Source organism: Rhamphochromis longiceps, linkage group LG15, assembly GCF_057381845.1.
Source record: "Rhamphochromis longiceps isolate RC_006_pf linkage group LG15, R_longiceps_female_GT1.1, whole genome shotgun sequence".
Taxonomy (NCBI): domain Eukaryota; kingdom Metazoa; phylum Chordata; class Actinopteri; order Cichliformes; family Cichlidae; genus Rhamphochromis; species Rhamphochromis longiceps.
The window spans coordinates 21473230-21500386 of record NC_140571.1 but is presented as its reverse complement, the minus strand read 5'-3'; the positions used below and the strand labels follow the sequence as shown (position 1 = coordinate 21500386).

General features: G+C 38.9%; 1 protein-coding gene across 2 annotated transcripts in view; it reads left to right on the top strand.

Moving 5' to 3' along the window:
• igf2r (insulin-like growth factor 2 receptor) overlaps window positions 1-27157 on the top strand; it is a 47760-nt gene that overhangs the window by 3316 nt on the left and 17287 nt on the right. For both annotated transcript variants that reach the window (XM_085381428.1, XM_085381427.1), the window contains exons 3-24: window positions 7982-8100; window positions 11124-11222; window positions 11690-11822; window positions 13068-13179; window positions 13536-13644; window positions 13832-13991; window positions 15784-15973; window positions 16276-16379; window positions 16794-16958; window positions 17642-17785; window positions 17973-18128; window positions 18223-18360; window positions 21526-21676; window positions 22262-22430; window positions 22540-22655; window positions 22798-22951; window positions 24027-24203; window positions 24296-24391; window positions 24532-24633; window positions 25614-25776; window positions 26023-26199; window positions 26351-26497. In XM_085381428.1, the coding sequence (XP_085237554.1) occupies window positions 7982-8100; window positions 11124-11222; window positions 11690-11822; window positions 13068-13179; window positions 13536-13644; window positions 13832-13991; window positions 15784-15973; window positions 16276-16379; window positions 16794-16958; window positions 17642-17785; window positions 17973-18128; window positions 18223-18360; window positions 21526-21676; window positions 22262-22430; window positions 22540-22655; window positions 22798-22951; window positions 24027-24203; window positions 24296-24391; window positions 24532-24633; window positions 25614-25776; window positions 26023-26199; window positions 26351-26497 (3081 nt within the window). The remainder of the gene's footprint in view (window positions 1-7981; window positions 8101-11123; window positions 11223-11689; window positions 11823-13067; window positions 13180-13535; window positions 13645-13831; window positions 13992-15783; window positions 15974-16275; window positions 16380-16793; window positions 16959-17641; window positions 17786-17972; window positions 18129-18222; window positions 18361-21525; window positions 21677-22261; window positions 22431-22539; window positions 22656-22797; window positions 22952-24026; window positions 24204-24295; window positions 24392-24531; window positions 24634-25613; window positions 25777-26022; window positions 26200-26350; window positions 26498-27157) is intronic.

Genomic DNA, 27157 nt, shown 5'->3' with positions numbered 1-27157 from the left:
GCAAGACGCTACGTTAAGTAACTTTCGCTGTTCTGAGAGCGATGTTTATTGTGTGGCCAGTGATGGCGCGCGTGTGTGTGTTTGGCTAAGAGTTAAAGGAAATGAGTTAATCTAATTCCTGCTAATTTGAGAGTTGAGTTTTAGGCGTTAGCTTTAGGCTTGTATGGAAAAACAAACAGGTTACTGCTGACTGAAAATCCTCATTAGTTGGTGTCCTGTGCACATTCAAGCATCTTATTGCTGTAAAAAGGATTTTATCTTACAATCATTTTGGTCTGTTTGCAAGCATGCTGTTAGCTGTGTCTCATGACAGTCACACGGCAGAGTGCTTTACAGATCGTTAATGGGGATGTGTTGAAAACGTGTACATCCTGTGGATGCTAAATATTATATTTTACGCACAATTTGGTAATATGTGCACTCTTCATTTTGTGTCTGAATGACGCATGAAACTGGACTTTGTCTTGAACCTTGAAGTCCTGCTAAAAGGCAAATGTTTTGTAGAGAAAAGTGTGTCTTCTGTAGAACTGATCTTTGTTTTGTTTTTTTGGTCTAGAATCCTAATATAACATGTCTTTACAGGGTCAAAATTGTGAAAAGTCAGAGGGAAGGAAAGTGTTTTATTTATGTACTTATTTAAAAAACTTTTCCTCATACAAATTATTTGCTAACTACAGCTTGCCTATATACAGTGGGGCAAAAAAGTATTTAGTCAGCCACTGATTGTGCAAGTTCCCCCACCTAAAATGATGACAGAGGTCAGTAATTTGCACCAGAGGTACACTTCAACTGTGAGAGACAGAATGTGAAAAAAAAATCCATGAATCCACATGGTAGGATTTGTAAAGAATTTATTCGTAAATCAGGGTGGAAAATAAGTATTTGGTCAATAACAAAAATACAACTCAATACTTTGTAACATAACCTTTGTTGGCAATAACAGAGGTCAAACGTTTACTATAGGTCTTTACCAGGTTTGCACACACAGTAGCTGGTATTTTGGCCCATTCCTCCATGCAGATCTTCTCGAGAGCAGTGATGTTTTGGGGCTGTCGCCGAGCAACACGGACTTTCAACTCCCGCCACAGATTTTCTATGGGGTTGAGGTCTGGAGACTGGCTAGGCCACTCCAGGACTTTCAAATGCTCCTTACGGAGCCACTCCTTTGTTGCCCGGGCGGTGTGTTTTGGATCATTGTCATGTTGGAAGACCCAGCCTCGTTTCATCTTCAGAGTTCTCACTGATGGAAGGAGGTTTTGGCTCAAAATCTCACGATACATGGCCCCATTCATTCTGTCCTTAACACGGATCAGTCGTCCTGTCCCCTTGGCAGAAAAACAGCCCCATAGCATGATGTTTCCACCCCCATGCTTCACAGTAGGTATGGTGTTCTTGGGATGCAACTCAGTATTCTTCTTCCTCCAAACACGACGAGTTGAGTTTATACCAAAAAGTTCTACTTTGGTTTCATCTGACCACATGACATTCTCCCAATCCTCTGCTGTATCATCCATGTGCTCTCTGGCAAACTTCAGACGGGCCTGGACATGCACTGGCTTCAGCAGCGGAACACGTCTGGCACTGCGGGATTTGATTCCCTGCCGTTGTAGTGTGTTACTGATGGTGACCTTTGTTACTTTGGTCCCAGCTCTCTGCAGGTCATTCACCAGGTCCCCCCGTGTGGTTCTGGGATCTTTGCTCACCGTTCTCATGATCATTTTGACCCCACGGGATGAGATCTTGCGTGGAGCCCCAGATCGAGGGAGATTATCAGTGGTCTTGTATGTCTTCCATTTTCTGATGATTGCTCCCACAGTTGATTTTTTCACACCAAGCTGCTTGCCTATTGTAGATTCACTCTTCCCAGTCTGGTGCAGGTCTACAATACTTTTCCTGGTGTCCTTCGAGAGCTCTTTGGTCTTGGCCATGGCGGAGTTTGGAGTCTGACTGTTTGAGGCTGTGGACAGGTGTCTTTTATACAGATGATGAGTTCAAACAGGTGTCATTCATACAGGTAACGAGTGGGGGACAGAAAAGCTTCTTACAGAAGAAGTTACAGGTCTGTGAGAGCCAGAGATTTTCCTTGTTTGAGGTGACCAAATACTTATTTTCCACCCTGATTTACGAATAAATTCTTTACAAATCCTACCATGTGGATTCATGGATTTTTTTTTCACATTCTGTCTCTCACAGTTGAAGTGTACCTCTGGTGCAAATTACTGACCTCTGTCATCATTTTAAGTGGGGGAACTTGCACAATCGGTGGCTGACTAAATACTTTTTTGCCCCACTGTAGGTAGCCTGTTAATGTGCTTATGATTTATTATTATTTATTGTCGGTGTCATTGTAATGTTGATGCCAGCTGTTCCCAAATGTGAGACTGCAGTGGCTCATTTCAAAGTCTGAAAACTTGCTGTGGCCTACCTAAACATTTAGTCACTAAACAATCGTTACAGAAACTTCACTGATTCCCTTCGATCCTCTAAAGATTTAATGGTTTCCATCACTTTACTTCTAGCCTCAGCACTGTGCCATTTCACTGCTAATGAAAGATGTAAGAAAAGTTCAGGAACAAAAAATACTTGAAAGTGGAGAAATTATTATAATTATTACTTTTTTCATTCTGCTTCAATTTTAAATGTCAACATTTCATGTTAATTAAACTTGAATGTTAAAAGTAGTTATGAAAGTCTACTTATTGCTAATAATGTCTCATGATCCATCTGCAGTACAGTCAAAGCCTGCACTTTGTAAGAATATATGAGTCTGTTTAAAAAAATTAGATAAGAGGGACACGAGAGGATGCTATCAAACAGAGCAACGCCAAAGGTTAAATACTGTTTACATATTAAAATGCCAGAATGAAACCCTCCTTTCACATAGTGCCGTTTGCTCATCTGTGACATTTAACTTCCATAAACTGAAAATGCAATAGTTCATCACGCTGTGAAGCGAATAAATTAATGCATAAACGGGCAGCTACAGCGTATTCTGCATGGTGTTGCCTCTATTGTCGCAGGAGCACTGATGGAGAAAGTTAATTTCAGATTTATTTTTAGTTTTTGAAGACCACAACCCCCCCCCCCCCCCAAAATGAAATCACAACATGCTTGAATATACTTTGGATTTTCCTTTCAATCTTTTTTTTTTTTCATTTCATTCATTTTCATTTTTCATTTTCATTTCATTTTTTCCCTACAAGATGTCACAAAACGGTTTATAAATGCTCTTTAAAATGTGCAGTATTGTGTTTGAATATATTCAAATCACGTATAATAATTACTTTTCTGTTGATCGTGTCAAAGTATTAAAAAAGAAAAAAGGCTCATAATTACATAATTTTGAGTATAAATTTTTAATACTTTTGGAAGAGAGACCTTATTTGGTTTAGAAGGTGCATATATTATTGCACTTTCCTGTTTCGTAGGATGACAAGTGAGAACATTAGTACTGTTTTTCTTTTGGAAAATTTCAGTGTTGTTGCTGACAGCAGGGGTTACAGTGCTAATTGTCTTTCAGAGCTTCATCAGAGATCCCGTCTCTGTGCTGATCGGTCTGCTGATGCTGCCGATGCTGTGTGTCAGCAACATCCACAAACAGCATCTGTCTTTAAAGGCCTCTTGTGTCTCAGTGTCTTTATTCATCGTCCCCCAAATTGTTTGAGGGGTCCATCGTCTTTTTGCAATTCAGCCGAGCGAGTGGCTCTCCAACTTTTTCTGTCATGGTTTGTTTTTGGAAACAAAGAAAACGCTTTGTCTCAGGACCTGCAAAATTAATTAAGTTAAATAGAACTGGTGTAATCAAATGAAGACATCAAATCTATAAACTAGTCAAATAAGAATTACTTTGGAATCAATCTGATGATTGATGGCTTTATTAACCAAAAGTGCCTGTCAGGTCTTTTAAATGTGGTTCTTTGTTGGTTCTTCTAACCATTTAAAAAGTGACGTTGGGCTCTCAGAACTTGTAAGGTGATAAATCAAAACAAAAAGAAGTGTTATGAGAACTATTAGATCTCATAAAGTAGACATTTAGCAGAACAACACCTCTTTTTAGCTAAAAATGTTTTTAGTCTTTTAAAATGCCAGAATTTGACTTTCTTTTTTTCTATTACTTGATAATGAACTAAATATGTTTGTTTAGAGTAGTTCTTGGCCAAAATAAAACTCTTCACCAGAGTAAATCATGAGCCACTAGAATTCATCACAGACCTTGTCGACCATTGTCTGTGTTATGCTCTGGTCTGCTTTGCTTTTCTGTTCTACTCCACTCCGTTACTTTTTTTTCCTGTTTACAGAACAAGTCTATTGTTCCTTTTACAGTCCAAGAAGTATTCATTCTGTCCTTCTGTTGAGAGGGGGAAAATGGTTTGGTACTCCTTAGAATTGATTCCAAAGTCAAGCTCAAGGAGTTGAATTTGTTTTCTGTTTTCTGGCCCAACACATCAGCTATTTTGATTCAAGATGATAACGATGATGTGAGATGAGACAATTTATCTTAAAAATTGTGAAGTTGTAGAAAAAGTGAAGATCTCAAAATCTAATATGATACAAAAGCTTGAATCTAAAATGAATGTAAATATTACAGGCTGAGGTGGTAACGATTTCCTGTATCTGCGACTAAGATTTTGGAGAGAGTGTTCAGTTGTATGGTCATTAAGTGGTGTTGAGGACCATCTGGACCCATTTATTATCCTCATCCATTCACACAGCCACAGTTGTTGGGATGAGCCTTGCATCAGCTGACAGAGGAATCCAAACGGTGTGTTGATTCAAACAGCAGCAGCAGCAGCAATGACAAATTCCCTCAGCGAGTCACATGGATGCATTTCTTCAGCTTCAGTATTCAGGCCACAAATGTTTCTTTGCAGTAACATATCCAGGATGGCACCACGTTTCAATCACAGCTAGTGCAGTCTTGCCACATTCCTTCTTACCGCTCAGATTAATGTCCCAGTCCACCGGAGAAGCCCCGAAGCCATGTTTCGTTACACTGTATGAGTGTAGCATTGCCTCTTTGCAATGCTCAACAAAATGCATCAAACTGGACTCACGGTGCTGTTTAAGGCTTAATAAGCACCCTGAGAGATGCCTCATATTCCCCATGATGATCACTGAAACTTGTCTAGCATCGAAACCCCGTCATTGGCTGAGTAGCTCTTCGGGGAATAGTAAAGAGACTCCATTGCCAAGAACATGAGGAAAAAATTAGCATAAGCATACTCCTAATACTCAACTTTTATATGACTTACAAAACAAAGGATTTCCATTTCACCTTTGTATAAAAAACAATAAGCAATTAGTTTTAACTTCATCAGGAAGTAAAGTTATAAAAAAAAGCAATGGGAGCTGCTGCCGCAGGCTGTAACTCAGCAGATATGTGAAAGTAAATCTCAGACAAGATGTGTTTTGTCTTAATATCCTCACTTCATGTTTGACGAGTGTCACTTCTTTCCTTCTTAAAAATCCTCTAATTGATGAGAGGATTGAGATGGCATAAACTGCTGTTTATGCCATCTCAATGAATCTTGCAAACAGGCGTGAATGCTCTCTTTCTTCTTTATTGTTCCCACATCAATCAGATTCATTCAGCTTTGGTTGTGCTCCACATTTTTTTTTTCTCTCCCTGTGAGTGCAAACAGCCCAAAGCATTGGGCCGTCTGGGAGGAGGAATGCCCAACTGTTTAGAAACCACTAATAAAAGGGTTTGTTTGGACCAGGTGACCAATGTGCTGCTTCCATCATCGTTCATTAACAGACACGTTTGTGTTGCATTTGCACCTTTAATAAAGGGTTAATTAACACATGGTATTTAAAACCAGTTCTTTTCACTGAAATATTTAAAGATTTATTTAATAAATCGCATCTTTATAGCCACTGTCGCTGATATGATGACATAAGCTCGCAGTGATTGTTTGAGGATTTTTCTCAACCTCAGTTATATCCCTGCCTTTGTTTTTTGTCTGGCTGCCAGACAGATTTATTTCAGTCCCACAACAACAACTTATCCTGCAGCTTGAGGTCATGACCTTCCTCTGGTGACAAAGTGGTGTATGGTACTGCTCGTCTGACTCCTGAGTGCATCTGTGGCCTGCATTTCCAGCTTATTTCATTAGATTGTCTTCATTAAGCTTTAGTTATTTTTCTTATGAGGAAGCGCCCACGTGTAAAGTGAAAAAAGACAAGCATGGACAACATGAAGTGCTGATCAGCTGAGCTGAAGTTCAGTCACATCAGCTGATTTATCACATGACCCGGGAACACATCATCAGGCATTCACGCTGACTAACACAGACATGACTCAGGCTTCCTCTCCCCCTCCTTCTCTCTTGTGCTGTTTACTGCCTGCTCGAGCCTTTATCCATGCTGTCTAGTGACTGTGCTCAGAAACCACACACTGTTCTCTCACACACTTTGACATTCTCGTCTCCTGTACTTCCTGAAGTCAAAATCTTTGGAGCAATGAACGCTTCCTCCACTCTATAAGAGGAAAGTAGCTCTTAGGCTGATCCTAGGGTTTCACTGTCTTTTACTATTGTGTTTGCAAGGCTTTCAGCTTCTATGTGTTCAATGTCATCTAAAAGACTGCCAAGAGAAATTTCCTGATACTTTGCAGAGAGGTAGACCGTGGACAAATAATAAAAATAAATAAATCTGTTTATTACAGTAAACTACAAGGAGAAAGCATTGCTAATTTTGTTGCTTTTCAAAATATGTGAACATTAATTTTCTTACAGCCAGCTTCTAAGCAGCATCTGAGCTCGTCTAATCAAATTATGTAGATACATTTCTGTTAAATCCATACATGCTGCATACTGAATTTCATTGCTTCTTATCTATGTTGTGCCAGCTGCTAAAGAACAACAGATAACCACTGTAACTGAATATTACAGGCAGGGACGTGAGCCGTGTTTCAGCCAAGTTCAGTAGTTTGAAGACCTGCAGTAGCTGTCAGTGTTAGTAGGTCACATGGTTGTTTAGTTACACTCCTTTATTGTGTTCTCGTGATAGTAGTCTTATCAGAGCGTTCAGAGATCACGCTTTAATATGTCGCATCTAATGAAAACCTGTAAACCAGCTAAACTAAACCAATAAAAAAGTGTAAAACAACTAATTAAACCAGAGGAAGTAAAGGAAACAGAAGTCCCGGAAGGCAAAAATGAGGATCAATAAGCATTATATCTTGATTGTTTTATTTTAGTAATCGATGGAAGCTACAAGTGTTGCTAAATTTTCAAAATTAGATTGATTGCCCTAAACTCAAATGATCAATTAAACACACACAGCTCATCACTGAGGTCTTTGGTTGTTTGATCCAGATTTGTTTTTTGAAGCTACACAGCATTTTTCAGCTTGTAACATTTTATTATCTTAGCTTTTCGTCTGCCTGACTTGCGGTGAGTTTATTTAACAGGCTGAGTCTTAAATCAAGTCAAATTCTTAACATGCACAAGACTTCCCACTGCTGCCAGTTTTCTGTTTTGTAGTGCTTTGAAATGATTAATGACAGTGTACAGACACCAGGGTCAAAATGTTAAGGTACAGAGCCGTCTGGTGATTTGGAAATGCGATGCAGAGTTTACATTGACCTGCTGGGTCAGTGGATGTTGGAGGGCAACAACATTATTCTGCCAAACTGTCTCAGTGACTGTTTGGGATGAATGGTCTGAGAACGAGAGCCTGTGTATGTATGTTTGTTGTACCAACTGAACGATCTTTGTCATACCTTTATTAGATAAATGTTTTCGTGCTGGCAAGCTCAGTGATCTATGTGATCTGTCCACATCAAGTTAAATGAATTTACATTGATCTAAAGGAAAGCTACCATTTCTGATGTTAAAATGAATCACCACTTCAAGGTTTCTCTGACCTGTTGTTATATTATGTAATTTAGGGTTTAATGATTTTCAGTCATTTAACTCTTTACATGCATGTTATTATTTTGTAATGACTGTTTTCTTTGTCTTTGCCAAATGTACAGGTGACCTTTCGCTGCAGAAGCTCTCTGACACTGTGCTGGATTTCAACAGCACGCAAACTTGTCCTGGAAGCAACAACAAGATTCAGACCAGCATCAGCTTCCAGTGTGGGAAAACCATGGTAAGACTGACAATCAGAAGAATATACCAAATATTCTTAGATGGATGATTACCTGTTGTTCAATAGCTGCGTTAATGGGAATGCACAGAAAATATCAAACTAACTGTTCGATGTTCTACATGAATTTCCTTTGTCCACTAACACCTGGTGTGTGCTGACGTGTTGTGCAGCAGCAGTCTCTGCAATCGTTCAGCCACTGATGTGCTGCAGTAACATTAGATGTAAACTTTTGACATAGTTTAGTCACATTGTGTGTTATATACATGGGTCAGAATGGAAGCATGGCATAGTAAACAGGTTCTGAATAATAAATCTTACTTGCAGCATGAATCATGGTGTCCACCAATTAGCATGTGAACTACTATTTTGAAGCCTTGGCTTCATCTTTATGGACACCTTTTCTTTTTTCATCTCTCGCTCTCTTTTTAACCTTTATGAACGATGAAGGGAGAAAGCAGAGCTCCCTGTGTAAGGAAAGCTACATGCAACCATGCATTGCTAATCACACTGCCACCTTGGCACATGCTCCTTTTTTAGGAGAGAGAATTCACCATATTTGGACAAGTTGAGTGTTAAGTTTTAGCTATAACACTAGCTTGGTGTGCAGAGTTTATCCATACACTTCCATACACAATGCTGATTAGTGCATGGAAATAACATACAAGTAAGCTAAATACATGGATGGATGGATCAAAAGACATTGTGTGTTGGCATTCTGTTGTTGCTCTTTTAATCCAAACATCATTAGTAAAACATAACATTAATCTTTAATAGCTGTGTGATGCATAGGAAGGTGGCAAGTGGAAATGATCTGTCCAGACTCTGTATTTGAATCAGGTTTTACACATGTCATTTTCAGCTCATATGTTCAAGGGCTTTCAGCAGGGGAGTCTGTGGAGTTAGCACTTGACATTGACATCATTATTTAGCCCCCAAAGGTTGCTGCTGTGCAGAGTGATTGCACAAATGATGGGTAATCCATTAGAGGAGGTAGGACATTTGTGATATTGTGATATTTGATTTTACGTAATTGTTCCTAAAGGCAGATTTTGTCAGTTGACACAGAGAGAGGGAAAAATGTTTTGGAAGATTATCTGTATTTTACAAACAGTGCAGCTCACCTATTCAAACAGACTTTAGAAATATGTTAAGTTTATAACAGGAAGACAAGTACAATCCACAAATGAATTTGAGGTTAATTACCTTATTTATTCTAAAATTAAGATGCACAGAAGGTCAAGTTTATTGCGTGTTTTTGCTGACACTTTCGATGTCTTTTGGATACAAAGTATTAAACATCCTGTTTTTCAACACAGGAAGTTAAATGGCGCTCTGTTGTTTCATCAGGTATTTGTGTCTGTGTGGAGAAATGTGCAAAAGACAAAAAACTAAAACACTAAGTTAATTGATTGAAAGTGAAACAAACATTTGGAAGTCGCTTTTGCTAAAACGAAACGTAACAACTCTAAGATGATGATTGTTGGATTCCTGTCGCTGCTTGTCAGTGAATCTGTGACTGGAAATGATGTAGAATAATGACTGATACCTCATAGCGTGATCCTGCTCGCTGCGTTGTGTGTATCTGTGGTTTTGATGGGGTGGGTGAGTGGTGGGTTGAAGTATCATTTCCTGTCGAGAAACAAAGAGGAGTTTTCTGTTTCAGAGTGTACGACGGGGAGAAATAAAAGTGGCTTCCACAATTTTTAGGGCAAATCACTAAATGCTGAAAAGAAGTGATGACAGCAAAATGCAGATTATAGTAGACGTTATCTTAACAGAACTGTGCCTTGTTTCAGACATGTTGCAAAAGAGTTTTAAAAAACCGAGCGCTTTAACGTTATTGCTATATTTACTTTGTTGTTGTAGTTTACCCCTCCTTTTTAAGTCTGGTCGAAATGGTAATGTTATAGATGTTATAGTTAAATCCTCTATCTCTATTTTTATCAGTACATTTAGGAAAATAAATAAAGGTTATTGGGCTAGAAGTTAATCCTTGATGTGTTTATTATTAATCACTTTTGGAATTTTCTAGCAAACAAATTATGTTCCTGTTTCCCTTTACTGTCATATGCCCAATATATATGTCTTTAAGTTTTTAAGTTTTTAATTTTACCTCTTTTTTTACTACTTTTTTTTTATTGTTATTTATTGCTGTCTGAACAGGTCTCTCCTGTAAATGAGAAGCTGAGTCTCAATGGGATTACCTGTTTAATAAAGGTTAAGGTTGCAATGTTCAGCATTGGCTTGAGGATCAGTGAAATGGAGTGACGTCTTGTGAAGCATTCAGAGATGTCCTTTCAGTCCACTAAAAAGGACTGCTAGAGTAGCACTGCACGATTCACAGCTCAAAATAATCCTGGTTTATCCAATACTTAGTTCACACCCGTTAATTCATCCATTGTCTCCAACAATTTTAACTCTTTACCTTTCTTCGAACCAACCAAACAGTGCCTGTGTGGGGGTATCAGCTCGCCTAAGGTGGCCCTATTAAGAATATCTGCTCTCATGTCACACAGCTATAGGCTGGCATTATTTGTACATGCACTGATCTTTTATGTCGTCATTTGAAATTTTAAGCATTTGTAATATTAGAATACACAATTATGACAGTAAAGTAAAAGGGATTAATGGGAGAAAATGTTGTTGTTTTTGACTCTGTAAAACAGCAGCTAAAATGTGGAGAATACCTGGAATTTAAAAAACAATGCTGCTGTCAAAGAGTTTTTGAGAAACTCTGAATGAAGCACTGAACCATCAGCAAATCCAGAAGCAGCAGCAGGCTGTGGTTGTGTTTGTTTGAGGCTCAACACTTACTTAGAAGTTCCTCCCCACAATATAACTACAACAAAGGTTAATACTCTGTATTTCTCTGTGATAATGGAAACAATGACACATTCAGCATCTTAAATGCTTAAATCTTTGATGTCATGGACGATGATGTGCCGTATACTTTAGCATGCATTCATCACCTGTGTCAACATGAAACTACCTTTCTTACTCATGTTCCTGTCTTTGTTCTGCAGGGGACTCCAGAGTTTGTGACCGTGTCTCAGTGCGTGCATTACTTTGAGTGGAAGACCTACGCTGCCTGCAAGAAAGACAAATTCAAGCCACATAAAGAGGTGCGGTGGAGCATCTGATGGGGTCGCTGACTCATTCAACAGACTTTTACATTTAGAAGAAAGAAGGAATGAAATCTTCACTGTGATTAAACACAATGAGCTGAAGAGGAAATGGAAAGCTGTATAACCATATTCCATCACTGCGAAGATGTTTACAGCGTTTATCTGTGCAGAAAATGGGTCACATGTTGTGACAGTGATCCTGTTAATGTGGAAACATTTGAAAAAATGTGTGAAATAAATTTGTTCAGGAAAATGTTAAAAGCAACAAAATAAACCAAAGAGTATGATATATCCATGATCACAGTTACTAAGTTGTGTATTATCAGATAGCTATAAACACACGTGCAAAGTTTGTGGTAACACAATAGTAAAACTGTTGAGGGGGGGCTTTTTTGTGAATGCAGCATAAAGTGGTGCATGAATACATCTGTATTGTAGAGTTAATCCAGCTCTTCTTTGCCCAGGTGCCCTGCTACGTGTTTGACTCTGATGGGAGGAAGCATGACCTCAGTCCTCTGATAAAACTGAAAGATGGCTATCTAGTGGACGACGGCGAAGACAGCATAGACTTCTACATCAACATCTGCCGCAGTCTCAGTGAGTACTTGAAGGAAAGGAAGTGATTGGATTCTGTAATAATGAGGGTTTTTTTTGTTTTGAGGAACACTACATTGACAAAGTGTGCACAGAGCAGAAAGGGAGCCTGTTTAAAGGCCCTTCTTCTTTGTTTTCATGTATTCCCTAAATCTAGGTCCATTCCTTGAAGGTCTATAGATGGTCATTACTATAACGTGGCACAATAAAATATTGCATAGCGTCGCCACATTGTATGTTAAACAAAGCAATTACTGGAAAGCAATAGAAATAGAAGCAATAGTGGTGCTTTTGCAAATTAAAATTTTCAATTTAAATGTAAAATAAAAAAAATCAAGGTGTTAAAATTAAATATATAATTACTTGTAGTTTTCATGTTTCTGTCATTTCATTTACATGGATTCCAGATTCCACTATTTACATGGTTTTAGCTCTGTGTTTGGCTTTGAGGGCTTGAAAAGAAGGCAGCTGGACAAAACTTCTGGTGTTAATAAGATGTTTTTTCTCTCATTAAGAGCCCGGTTCAGTTCTAAGACGACTGATGGAGACTGCCGGGTATTTAACTACTAATAGGGGAGGGCTGTCCCCTTGATTGTCTTGAAGGTGGTTAACCCACTATAAGTTGTCAAATAAGCTAAGGTGTGCAAAGGCATAGGTGATTATTCTCACTGGGGCCAGAGTTCTATTGAAGAGATGATTCTAAGTCTCTCACTGTTGAATTTAAAAACTGACATTCACAGAATTGACAGTGCTAAACAGGCCAATCACAATGCATCCTACTGAGTGGTTGCTTGGGTTCTGTTGTGTAAAAGTTGCAGCATTGCTCACTGCATTTCATAGCACACACTGTTGCCAAATTTTCCACGACATAGTCACTGTTTTTACGTTTATGCTGTTTGGTGCGGAGCAGATGGTGTAAAATACTCTTGAGGCTTTTTTTCTTTTTTCCCACTGACATTAAGCTGTTTGCTTCAGTCAAAAAACAAAACACTAACACATTGGTGAGGGTGAATCAAAGAATTGTGTTCACCAAATGACACCAGTAGTGATGTGAAAAAATGTTGCTCGGAGGAACACCAAGCTCAGTGCTGTTTAACACCCGTTAAGCAGCTGTAAACAAAGGGGCAGGGACTTGTGACTGTTTACATGCTGTCCTGCATATCGTCATCACACTGAATTAGTTTTCTAACAAGAAGAAATTTAAGAATCTTTTTTTTAAATCTCATGTTCTCCTCAATCGTCTCTCAGACCTTCCAGACAAAGGCTGTACAGAGGGCTCTGCAGCCTGCCTCGTCACACAAGATGGCTCATACAACATGGGTTTTCCTACCCAGCAGCTAGAGCTAATGACTGATGACAGGTACTTTCTTCATGTTTGTTTATGACAGTGAAGTTTGCAGGTATGGCTCTCCTGAAGCTTGTTTTTGGAGCTGTCTTCTAAGTCTGGTGCTTCAGGTTTAGAGTTGAAACTTGAAGTTAAATTCTAATCTTGGCAGTCTAAGAGGCAGTATATGCAGGAATAAAAGATTATCAGAAGGTCAAGAATGTGCAGATGTGCTATAGTCATGTTTTTAAATACATGTATGTGTTGACATAACCTTTGGTAAGTTTGAACACAGGTTAAGTCAGCACCGACTGGTTATATGAAAAAATAAACATGAAAAGAAGACCTTTTCTTAGTAGTTTTTCATACTTCTTGCACTTTTTCCTCTCCAGCTTGAGTTTGCAGTATTCTTTAAGTGACGACTCAAATCCTCCAGCAATCTGTGGATCAAGCAAACCAGCAGTCAACATCACCTTCAGATGCCCATCAAGCAGGCATTTGGTAGGTTACGCTACAGTCTTCATGATGAATTGTTTGTTTCACTGCTTAAAATGTATTCATACTCATTGTTATCATTGTTATTATTGTTGTTGTTTTTTTGGGAGGGGGGGTGTTTTGTTTTTGTTTTTTTGCACAGCTAGCAGAATGAACCATAACCCCTAACTTTACTTAATTTTCACATTCACAGAGCAGCCCTCCTACGATGATAGCTAAGCCAAACTGCCATTACGAGGTGGAGTGGGTCACTGAATACGCTTGTCACAGAGACTATCTGGAGAGCCATACCTGCAAACTGACCAGCGAACAGCATGACATCTCCATAGACCTAACTCCTCTCACTTTAGCCTGTAAGTTTTTGTTCCTCTAAAACATCTTAAACAGCTTAAACAACCTTTTATAAGTTATTCCTTATAGTTGTATGAAGAATGAAATGTCAATGGGGGAACTATTAAAATCAAATGCAAATAAAGTAGTAGTAAACCACACTCAGCTGATGTCAGGTTAACATGACGAGTTATTAGCTTTACAAATGCTGCCATGTGACAAATACATCCTTGTTCCTCAAACTGGTTTCTACAATTAGAAAAATAAGGTTGTAACTATCAAAAGGATGCTAGTAAAAACAAAACTGTCAGTTGCCTTAAGGCAGCTGTTGTTTATATAAATAAAACTGAATTAAATTGAAGAAGTGTAGTGTAAAAGCAAAATAAAGCTCAAACATTGTATTTAGTTTTTTGGCAGTTACACAAAACTTGTTTTACATATTTAACTGTCTCATGTTGCTGCTTTTTTTAGGCCCATTTAGAGGAAGTGACTTTATGACTAAATGGTGTATGAACCTCCTGGTTTTGTTAGAAATGTGAAAGGTTTTTCCACTCACTGCCACAGTCCATTTGAAGTCTGTGTGCCACGATGCAGTCTGCAGTTCGGGACAAAAGGATAGTTTCAAGTGAAAAACTTAAGGAAAAAGATGTTTTTCTCATATTTGTTTTCAGATCTCGGCCTGCTTCATTTTTTGGTGTGACTGTATAAACATTTTTCTTGTTCTTTAAATTGACAAACTGCTTATTTCAAATCAATGGCCATCAGTGATTTTCTTCCCCCCCTTTTTTTTTTTATGGATAAGATAAAAAGGCATCACATTTTCTTTTGTACACTGCTCAAAAAATTAAAGGAAGCCTATTAAATGTCTGGAATATTGACCTACTCAAATAAGTAGCAGAGGGGGTTGCTAATCATATTTGATGTCATGAAATTAAGAATAGGTGTGCTGGGGGCAATACGGTGACAACCCCCAAAACAGGAATGGTTCTATAGGTGGAGCCCACTGACATTTTTCTCCCCTCATCTTTTCTGACTGTTTTTTCACTAGTTCAGCCTCCTCAATGATGGCACATCAATATGTACCATTGCCACTAGGTTTATTGTGTTTCCCAGCACAGTTTCAAGAGCATAATAGAGATTCCAGGATATAGACAGTTACTCCAGGAGAGCTGGACAAAGCCATAGAAAGTCCTTAACCGATCAGCAGGATGAGTATCTGCTCCTTTGTGCAAGGGTAGAACAGGATGAGCTCTACTAGAGCCTTACAAAATGACCTCCAGCAGGTCACTGGAGTGAGATCTGATGAGTTTTGAATGCATTCTTTTCTTTTTTGAGCGCTGTGCTGAGATGCAGCCAGTATGCTTCCTTCATTTTTAGCTTAATAGAAAAAGTGGAAAAACCTTAAGAGGCTTTGATATTCTTCAACATTTTCAGGGTCCAGGAAATTCAAACATAGGTTTTATTCGACGGTTATTTAAAAACAAAACAAAACACATATACCAGGTGTTTGCAAATTCTTACATTATGTCCTGTTTTGATCTTCCACATATTAAGCAACAGTTTGTACAGTTTAATAAGAGTTTTAGAAGAGCTGCCTCCAGCCTTAGCTAAGCTAACTATCATCTAGCTATATGTATTATATATGTATAAACAAACATTATACACATACATATATGTGTAGTTATCATGTTGTCAGAATTTTGATATTGAAAAGTAGTTATTGGTTCTGTTGATATTCCTAATAGGTAATGTGCAGTAAGATAAAAATCAGTAACATGTTGACTGAAACTTTCAAATGCTTTCTTGTGTTTGTAGCTTCGGATCATCCATACTATACACAGTCTGGGCCCAGTGGCACACCTGACAGCTACATCTACTACCTGAACATATGTGGTAGGGTTCCCACTCAGGAATGTGGTGACGGGCCGTTCATATCATCCTGCCAGGTGAAGAATGGCGAAGGAAGGAAGATTGTGGCTGGACAATATCAGAACCAGACATTACGGTAATTTCTGTGTGTTTGTGAAGTGTGTGTATAGGAGTATGGGTGTGGAATAGTCCACTGGCCGTGATCACTATTCGTCAGAGAATCACGAAATACAAAAGGATCAAAGATGGTTTTATTATTAAAGTTGTAAATGGTTTTGAAAATAAGTTTTCTAATTTGATTTAATAAACTTGCTTGTTGAGATGTGTAAATTGTCAAAATGATATCCTGACATTGATCCATGAGCATGGAACTGTAGAGCAAATCTTGCTTTTCCAACCCCCTTACTTCCCCTTTCCATTGTTTTTCCTCCTCTTCAGTTATTCAGATGGAGATCTGACTCTGATCTATCCAGATGGCCTCAAATGCTCCTCTGGCTTTGAGAGAATGACCATCATCAACTTTCAGTGCAACAAGACTGCTTGTGAGTCAACTTGTTTCTGCTTTCTCACAGATGCTGAAATTCTTGGCACCACCTGGCAGTAGAATAAAAAACGGAGCGGACACATCTGTATAGTAAAAGAGTTACACGGTGTTCTGCCTTGTAAAACAAAGCAAATTGCACAGACAAGGCAAATAGGAGGTCAAACTCCAAAAAGGGAAATCGAAATAATATTTAGTTTTCATGAGCATCGTTGGAGTTGATCTCTAAGACAACTCTAATAAAATTCACATTCATAAAATAAATGCACAATTTCCATTTAAATAAATAAGAAATGATTGTAAGGCTCACCTTGTATAATTTGCACATTGTTCCTTTAATGTATAAATATGGAGTTTCAGGTGAAGTTCAGTCTTTATTAACTACTTCTATATTATTTGCCTTTAATTCTTGCAGCCCACGGCGGGCGAGGGAATCCAGTGTTTGCTGGGGAAACCGACTGCACTTATTATTTTAACTGGGATACGGCGTTTGCCTGCGTCAAAGAGAAGGAGGATCTGTTATGTCGGGTCACAGATGGCAACAAGCGTTATGACCTTTCACCCCTCACAAGATACCCAGGTGAGTTTTAACAGATCAGTTAAATTTCTCTTCCACTAATGGTTTTGCTTTTCCACCAAAAGCCTAGTTTTTGGCAGGTGGTGCCTTTTTAAATTCTTAATTTAGTGTTTAGCGGTGACTTGAGCACAATTTCTTCCCTGGTGCAACTTTTGGTGACTGTTAGGTTACATATGAGTGACACGGGATGATGATGATGATGATGATGAAATGACATAATATATCTTGGAAAATTAAAAGTATTGGGATTTATTATAATTTTTCATGTCGTTGTCGTGCAGTGATGTTGGTATTAAGTTTGGTTCAGATTGGCCGACCTGTTAAGGAGGAAATGGGGTACATAGGTATATACATGTATTTATGTAGCTAACTACAAATACCATATGCTTAAGTTTATTTACTCAGCATAAAGAATTTCTGTATTTCACTTTGAAAACTGTCGATCTAGCGTGTTTTGTCTCTTTAGGTTTACACACAATAATTTACTATGTGGTTCTAATTAAAATTATATTACTCTGTTTTCCCTGTTGCTTTTATTATAATTACTGTTAATTCACTTGGTTGTGCTCATAGCTTCTCATCGTAGCACCTGTTCAGTACCATGCTTTCAGGTGTGACTGAAAAATTAGGGGGAAAAAACAACTTTTTTTTTTTTTTGTATGTTTGTTTTTTCTTTCTTGATTCAGAGTCAGAGGGCAGTGAGAACTGGGAGGTGGTGGATGATAAATCGTCAAAGGCAGACTCGCGTTACTACCTGAATGTTTGCCACAAAGTCATCCCTACAGGAAGGGCAGCTGGTTGTCCAGTGGATGCCGCCATGTGTGCCGTGGGTAAGAATGTCCACAAGGAGGGCGTTCTTAAAGATTAATCTGGTTGAATCTGAGTACTTTAATAGATTTGTTGACAAGTTATAGTATTTTGGTCCTCATGCATACTTCCCCCAATAAGTATGAGACAAACCGTATTTTTCTTGCAGTGAATATGACCATTGTGCTTTATGTATTGTCTCTTATTCAGATAAGAATAACAGAACTATCAGCCTGGGAAGCTTCCTCTCTTCTCCCCAGAAAACCAAAACTGGAAACGACATCAGGCTGGTGTATACTGATGGAAGTTTTTGCACCCAAAACAAGACAAGGATCAAAACTATCCTGACTCTCAAGTGCAAACCAGGTTTTTTTTTTTAAACCCTCTTCTCCTCTGTTTTCTTAGTTATGTTTCTGCTACTTTTGACTCTTTTGCGTTTCTTTTTCCTGTACTCCTGCAGGAGATCTCGATAGTGCTCCTGTCCTTCTTGGCGTCTCATCTGATGAGTGTATTTATGAGTTGGAGTGGTACACAGCCGCCGCCTGCGTCCTCTCGAAGACGCAGGGAGACAACTGCAAGGTGGAGGACCCTCAAGCTGGTATGACACGCTCAGACAACTATAAAATATGTGTGGGCTTTTCCTCATTCGTTTTTAATTTGAGCAAGAAAAGGGATGGAAGAAAACAAGGTAGCAACAGGGTTAATAGAGGCTTTTAGGAAGGAGAAAATGGTATTTCTCAGCCACAAATCCATAAATACGTTTCTGTGTAAGTTTTTCCTTGAAAGATAAAAGAGGGTAATCATGATCCTTCACGTCTCACTTGGAAATCTGATCGTATATCTTTCTGAGCTCTTAAAATTTATTTCCACTGGCTACAGTCATGATATAGTTTGTTTTGGCTGTGAACTGCTAGAAAATGGTACAATTAATCCCGCACTTATATTGAATTTAAAAAATGATAACAAACAGAAACACATTTGTAAAAGTGCAAAAATCAGACCCATAAATCAGTTGACTGTCAACATCTCTGTAGAGTTACAGATTATAATAAACACTAACTGACTGCAGACTAAGTTGTAATTTTCTTCACTGATTCACACAGTAAAGCTCTTTAAAGATTTGCAAAGCAACTCTGGGCTAGTCTGCTTTACCTCAGTAGACAGTGAATGCATTGATCACATTTGTTTCACCCAGTTGTCCTTTCCAAGCAGGAGAACATAGTGTTGTATTTGAAAAACACTGCTGTTTGTAAAAGTCGGGGTAAACCTCTGTCAGTCGATAAGATGACTTAATGCTGACGTTAATGTCTCGCACTGAATTCAGTTAAGTTTAAATTTAACAGCAGTGAATTGAGATTAACTGACTACTGATTTTAGCTCTAATTAACACTGTTGCCTTCAGTGGGGCGCACCTACTCTGTATTTGTCTGCCAGCGTCAACATTCTCAACACAATCTGACAGTCTGTGTCAAATACAGCTGATTGTGCTTTGCTGTCAAATATACTTTACATGTGGAAGAAATGAAGGACAGGCAAAAAAATCACAATTCAAAGTTTTAAGTATTTCTTGATTTACAATTTTTTTTTTTTTTTTTTTTTTTTTTTTTTTAAAATCTGTTTTTTTTTTCATCATCTTCCAGACAATTCAGTTTAGAGCTCATTGCATATCTTGTAGTTTTTATGCAGTTTAAATGAACTGTTATAAAAGAAAATAAAGAAAACACCTGTTGTCTTCTGATACAGTGGGGCAAAAAAGTATTTAGTCAGCCACCGATTGTGCAAGTTCCCCCACTTAAAATGATGACAGAGGTCAGTAATTTGCACCAGAGGTACACTTCAACTGTGAGAGACAGAATGTGAAAAAAAAATCCATGAATCCACATGGTAGGATTTGTAAAGAATTTATTCGTAAATCAGGGTGGAAAATAAGTATTTGGTCACCTCAAACAAGGAAAATCTCTGGCTCTCACAGACCTGTAACGTCTTCTGTAAGAAGCTTTTCTGTCCCCCACTCGTTACCTGTATGAATGGCACCTGTTTGAACTCATCATCTGTATAAAAGACACCTGTCCACAGCCTCAAACAGTCAGACTCCAAACTCCGCCATGGCCAAGACCAAAGAGCTTTCGAAGGACACCAGGAAAAGTATTGTAGACCTGCACCAGACTGGGAAGAGTGAATCTACAATAGGCAAGCAGCTTGGTGTGAAAAAATCAACTGTGGGAGCAATCATCAGAAAATGGAAGACATACAAGACCACTGATAATCTCCCTCGATCTGGGGCTCCACGCAAGATCTCATCCCGTGGGGTCAAAATGATCATGAGAACGGTGAGCAAAGATCCCAGAACCACACGGGGGGACCTGGTGAATGACCTGCAGAGAGCTGGGACCAAAGTAACAAAGGTCACCATCAGTAACACACTACAACGGCAGGGAATCAAATCCCGCAGTGCCAGACGTGTTCCGCTGCTGAAGCCAGTGCATGTCCAGGCCCGTCTGAAGTTTGCCAGAGAGCACATGGATGATACAGCAGAGGATTGGGAGAATGTCATGTGGTCAGATGAAACCAAAGTAGAACTTTTTGGTATAAACTCAACTCGTCGTGTTTGGAGGAAGAAGAATACTGAGTTGCATCCCAAGAACACCATACCTACTGTGAACCATGGTGGTGGAAACATCATGCTATGGGGCTGTTTTTCTGCCAAGGGGACAGGACGACTGATCCGTGTTAAGGACAGAATGAATGGGGCCATGTATCGTGAGATTTCGAGCCAAAACCTCCTTCCATCAGTGAGAACTTTGAAGATGAAACGAGGCTGGGTCTTCCAACATGACAATAATCCAAAACACACCGCCCGGGCAACAAAGGAGTGGCTCCGTAAGAAGCATTTGAAAGTCCTGGAGTGGCCTAGCCAGTCTCCAGACCTCAACCCCATAGAAAATCTGTGGAGGGAGTTGAAAGTCCGTGTTGCTCGGCGACAGCCCCAAAACATCACTGCTCTCGAGAAGATCTGCATGGAGGAATGGGCCAAAATACCAGCTACTGTGTGTGCAAACCTGGTAAAGACCTATAGTAAACGTTTGACCTCTGTTATTGCCAACAAAGGTTATGTTACAAAGTATTGAGTTGTATTTTTGTTATTGACCAAATACTTATTTTCCACCCTGATTTACGAATAAATTCTTTACAAATCCTACCATGTGGATTCATGGATTTTTTTTTTCACATTCTGTCTCTCACAGTTGAAGTGTACCTCTGGTGCAAATTACTGACCTCTGTCATCATTTTAGGTGGGGGAACTTGCACAATCGGTGGCTGACTAAATACTTTTTTGCCCCACTGTATATATAAATACAAAAAGGGGATAGAAAAGTGGATCTTGCTCCATTTAATATGTGATCGTTTTAAAAATTGATACTTCCAAATCCAAAATGAATTATGTTTTCTTAGCAATTAATTCCAGCTGTGTGCATCTGTCTGTGCATGTGTGTGCACACGCCAGGAATGACAAAATAATAATCTTGAAAAAGTTAATTAATAAAAAGTTATCTGATACCACCATGGTTTCACTACTCTTGCTCGATACTGCCACCTAGTGGAGAATGTAACACCTGTATCATGGTAGGTTACACGTGTGCCCTCTCACATGTTACTTTCATGATGGCAAACCAGGAAGAAAAAAAACCTGTGGTTGCCTTTTTCTTGTCTCTTTACTTTAAATCCTCTTGTTAACCTCTAACTAACCTTAGCTTCTCCACAGGCTTCTCTTTCGACTTGTCGCCTCTCTCCAAGCCTCATGGTGGTTTTTACAACCTGACTAAAGGCATCTATCAGTATTACATCAACGTCTGTGGTCCAGTCAGTGTTTCGTCGTGTCCTGAGAAGGCCGGCGCATGCCAGGTGGAAAAGAAGTAAGACTACAGGCTACAAACATGCAAGAAGAATCGCACTTCTTTATTCTGTTCTGCCCCACTTTCTCAACTTTCACTCCACTTTTAAGCACTTTTAAAAACAACCGTGCTTAAAAAAATGAAGTGACGTGAATTTTCTCACAAATCTGAGAAATCAATGTAAATTATCCCTGAAGTATTCGTAGTGTGCTTTTGCTGTGTTACCTTAGTTTGCTAATTTTAATACCAATTGGATCAAGAATTCAATAATAATCTGCCTCCATCTGATTGCACTGCAAATTCCTGCTGTATTGAAGGTGTAGTGGAAAGAAGAGGGATAAATGAGCGTCACGCGTTGTGCAACAATGTATTTAGTTTAGGATCTATATTTTTTTGGAAGCCTAAGTTAAGCATTCCTTCTATCAATCTGCATTTTGTACATTATACTGGTCATTTTACATCCCAACACACAACATTGTGTGTAAAAAGTTTAGGTCAATATTGAATAACACACTCATTATTAAATTAAAGATCCTGAAACCGAGTGATTTAAATACACTCAGCAATGAAGAAACATGAATAAATTACAGCATATTTTTTCTTTAGTTTTTGGAGTCTTGGGGAACAGAACTCCCGCCTGTCGTACTACGATGGGCTGATTCAGCTGAACTACAGTAACGGCACCCCATACAACAACGAAGAGCACACTCCCAGATCGACGCTCATCTCTTTCCTCTGTGACCCACAAATTGGACCAGGAAACCCAGAATTCCAGGTAAAATCCTCCCTACCTCTTTGTCAGATTGTTTAAACAGTGTTTGATGTATTTTGTGTCTCCTGTATGATTTGTATATAAACATCTGTTTGTTAAAATCTTCGTTCAGATAGAAGACAAGTACACGTACAACTTCCGCTGGTATACCTCCTACGCGTGCCCTGAAAGACCCCATGAGTGTTTGGTGACCGATCCAGACACACTGGAACAGTATGACTTATCCAGGTAATGCTTTTAAAAAGCATTGTGCAGCAACTGCTTTACCAGTGTCTAAATCCAAGGCCATGAAAATAAGTACATCCAGTCCAGCACTGAATTGTTGCCAATCTGCTGTCCTCCTCGTCAAGCTTTTCTTCTTCAATTTCAGCCTGTCACACACCACCTCCAACTGGCAGGTGATGGACTTATCCGACAGCAATAATCTGAAGAAGTATTACATCAACGTATGCCGCCCCATCAGCCCTGTACATGGCTGCGACCGCGATGCATCCATCTGCGAGATGAAATATGTAACCAAACAGGTCTGTAACATTAAACACCTCCACTGAATCAGAGAGATGCGACATTACTGAGGAAGAACACACAGCTCATGTCAGTCTTCTGGTGAATACCAAACTTTCCCTGGTGGAGACCAGACGGTGAACTGCAGTAACACAAAGCATAGCTTGAGTATCATCCTCAAAACACCTTGTCAAAATCAGAATCTGGACACCAGTGAGTCCAGCCATACACCCCTTTGCCAACTCTGATTGGGTAGTCGAGGCCTGGATGGGATGCGTTTTTCAAAGGTCTTGAGGCAAATTTGACTTTGAATCTTTTCTCATTGCATTGAAATCTTGTGTATATATAGCCTGACCAGAAGGACTGTGAAACTGACTTGAAAGGGGGCCTTGTTGCAAATCCACTTCGGGTTTATGATTGATTGTGTTAATTTTTCTTGCTGGTTTTAGAGAATTGTGACTATACCACTATGGGCCAGATTTACTAATGTATTGCTCATGAAAAAAGAACTATCTGTATTTGCAAAGAGAACAGTGAGAGGTATGACTTTACCACTGGTTAAAGGAATTCAACCAAGAAGCAGTTTGCAGAGTGGACTGATTTGAACTTTAAATTTGTCTGGCTTTGTCTCTAACTACCATCCCTACATGTGTAATTGACAGTTACAGTCAACTCTGACAACAGAGCTGGCAACAACAAATTCCTCTTTTTCCATCATATAATTTATATTACAGTTGACAGAAACGATAATACTTATTTTGCTACACTATTTTTAATATGTTAATATTTATTGATTAGTCTAGTGTGCCTTTAGAGATGGAAAGATCTGGACATGAATATAGGCGTACCAAACATTTAATAACCCAGAAGAAAGTGACACAAAATATGATTTGCTATATTTTTGTAAACAAAGTCATTCGGCAAATGTTTTTTCTGTGTTGTTGCTGCTCTTTTTTTATTTTTTAATATTGCTTCCACCCATTTTATAATAACATGCTCAGGGTGAACATTTGAATAAGAATCTCAAAGTAACTGCAGAGTGTAACTGGTGTCTGATACTCAATTATTCACCTCTTCCCTCCTGCCTCCCCTCAGGGCTCTGTAGAGGAGGAGGTGTCAGTCAGTAACATGGGCATTTCAAAGCGAGGGCCGATCATCGAAGCACGGGACCGCCTTATGCTGGAGTTCACAGATGGCTCTGCCTGTGATTCGGACGGTCAGAAACTCTCGTATACAACGCGCATTCACCTGGTCTGCTCCAGAGGGACTCTCGTGAGTAAATGCAGTTTTGAGAAGAGAATGGCTTGTTGGCTGTCTACAGTGGTGGTTTGAGTGTAACAATGTTTGCACTCCGCACTATTCAGGTTAAGGGACCGCGATTCCTGATGTACCAGAACTGCACTGCCACCTTTATGTGGGAGACCAATGCAGCCTGTGCCATCAGAACCATCACAAACAATGTAAGTGTACTTGCATGGATCTTAAGTCTTAATTTGACTTAATTGTAATTGATACACTGTGGTAAACTTAACAAAATACTTGAAATGGTTGTAATCTGTGTGGGGTTTTTGGGTTGTTTTTTTTTTTTTTGGCATATCAGACATGTGCTGTGGTGGACCCCAACACTGGCTTTGAGTACAACCTAACGCCCTTGGCTTCCAAGACCGGATACAATACAAGTGGGAATGGCAAGAAATTCCTGGTAAGACACTTCAACAATATTCTGCCAGCATACATAATTTCTGCAAATTATAGCTCTCAAGTGTTGCATAGAAGTGTCGCAGTGCTATGGAAAACATTACATTTTTGCATTTCAAGTGATATTTTCCAAATGGTTGTATTAAATTCTAATCAAATAAAGCATTGTGAGGAGGGAATTTAATTGCCAGCCGTGTAGGGTAACGATTAGAGCTATATAGCGCATTACGTAGCACTAAAACATGGCAGATGAAGCTTTCTGATTGTAGTTCATGAAACTTCAGAATAAGATGAAAAATGTTTATTGTCCTTATTTAGTTTGTTTCATACTTTCACATTTTTTAAAATAATGTTTTTCTTTTAAATGCTACTAAAAAGGGTAATGAATTATATTAACGGATAAACCTTATGAATGCAGACTGATGAAAGAACAGTTTCAGCTTTAAAATGATTGCACATCATTTAACTTTGGGTGTAACTAGCACTTTTTTCTTCTTCTTTTAATTTTTTAACCTCTGCAGAGGTTTCTTCCTGTTGAAAGGGACGTTTTCTTTCTCTCTGTCGCCAAAGTGCTTGCTCATTAGAGGTTGTCTAACTGTTGGGGGTTTTTCTGTATTATTGCAGGGCCTTTACAATATAAAATGATTTGGTGCTATATAAATAAAATTGAATTTAACATTTTAAATAAAAATATAACCTATAAAAAAACAAACAAAAAAACATTAAAACTATAAAACGTAAACACCAACATTTATAAGCTTTGGCAGGCAAGTGACTAAAATGATCCAAAATATTGTCTTTATACTGCTGATTTACCTGTTGTTGTTTTGTATTCTTTTTAGTTTTTGAATTGGATGTGTGATGCTGGACTACATCATTCGATTGTGTATTCACAGACTTTGTCGTTAAGATGTTTACTTATTATATGGTATGAAATATCGCATAAAGCACACAAACTCAAAGTGGTATCCCACCTACCTGCAGGTAAACATCTGCTCAGATGTAGCTGAATGTGGTCAGGGAATGGCCGGCTGTGAGCTGGAGAACGAGCACCCCATCAGCCCTGTGGGGGAGGAGAAGACCCTCCAGTATTCAACTGACGGCATCCTCCAACTAACATACAGGGGACCTGTTGACGTTCCAACAGGTAGCAAAAGCACAATAGAAAATGTACAGAATAAAGCAGTTCACGCTGGATCTTGAAATGTGTCACACAGTGAGATCTGATGATGGACATGGCCAAGTGTCCATTCATTTTGTATTTTGATCAAACAACACTATGGTTATAAACAAAAACACTGATGCTATTTTTACGTTACAGTGGTGCACTTTTTGTGACTTTCCTCCATTTTTTTTATTTTTTTTTAATTTTTTTTTTTTGCTTTTTCATCAGCAACTCGGGACACCTTCCGGATTAATTTTGTGTGTGATCCAAAGTCTTACCCTGGATCCTTAAAACTGGTGCGAGAGGACATGAGTACTTCCCCTAAGCATGTGGTCCATGACGTCCTCTTTGAGTTCTCCACCGCTTTGGCCTGCATGCCTGCTCCAGTTGATTGCAGGATCACAGGTTTGGGCACACACACACACAAATTATCATGGCTTCTTTTTTTTCAGGTGTCCCTTTTTTTTAGAATTTGTTAGATTACAAAAAAGTTTACTAACTTGAACATGTCTTCATTAATTAATGAATAAATCTGATTTATTTTTTTCACTTCTAGATTTGCATGGTAATGAGTATGACCTGAGTCACCTGATCCGGGATGAAGATGACTACCCGTGGAATCCCATAAACACAGATTCAGGCACATCAAGGAGGTTTTATATCAACGTCTGCAAACCCCTCCCACGTGTAGATGAGTGTCCAGGTGAGAAATTAACAGGTTTAGATAGACATAAGAGGATTTGACGTTGACGAGGATTTGACACAACTAGGGCTGCAACTATTCATTGATTATTTTTGAATAATTTGTTTATAAAAAATTCTCAATACGAAGTCTTCGATGCTTTGTTTGAGGCACGGCTCCGTAGCTCGCCATTGTCACCATGGAAATGCTAATGTGAGCGTTTCACCCACATTTGCGACTAAAGCAGACGTGCAATGCAAACATGTTTAGAGCAGCTAGTGAATAAAAATTCTGACAACATTAAGCCCACACAGGGTGCAGTTTTAAACAGAAACACCAACAACAGCAGCGGAGATTATGACGTTGGCACAGTTTAATGTGAAACCAGAGTCTGTTTACACACTGCAAAGAGACTGAGCCAGTGCTGAGAAGATGAGCGCAGGTAGAGTTAAAGAACACGTGTTTCTAGCGCCCAAAAAAGCTGCTGTTCTGGTGACCACCATTTAAACTTTTACTTTTACCAAAGCCCCTGATCAGCAAACTCCAATGTGAAGAAGACAAGCAAACTTTGTATCTGCTCCTTCCACAGCCATTTGTTTTAAACAGCGAAAAATCAGCAGTAAGCCTCCAGAAGTTGTATTAAAATATGCAGATGAACTGTTAACCTAGTCTGATACCACA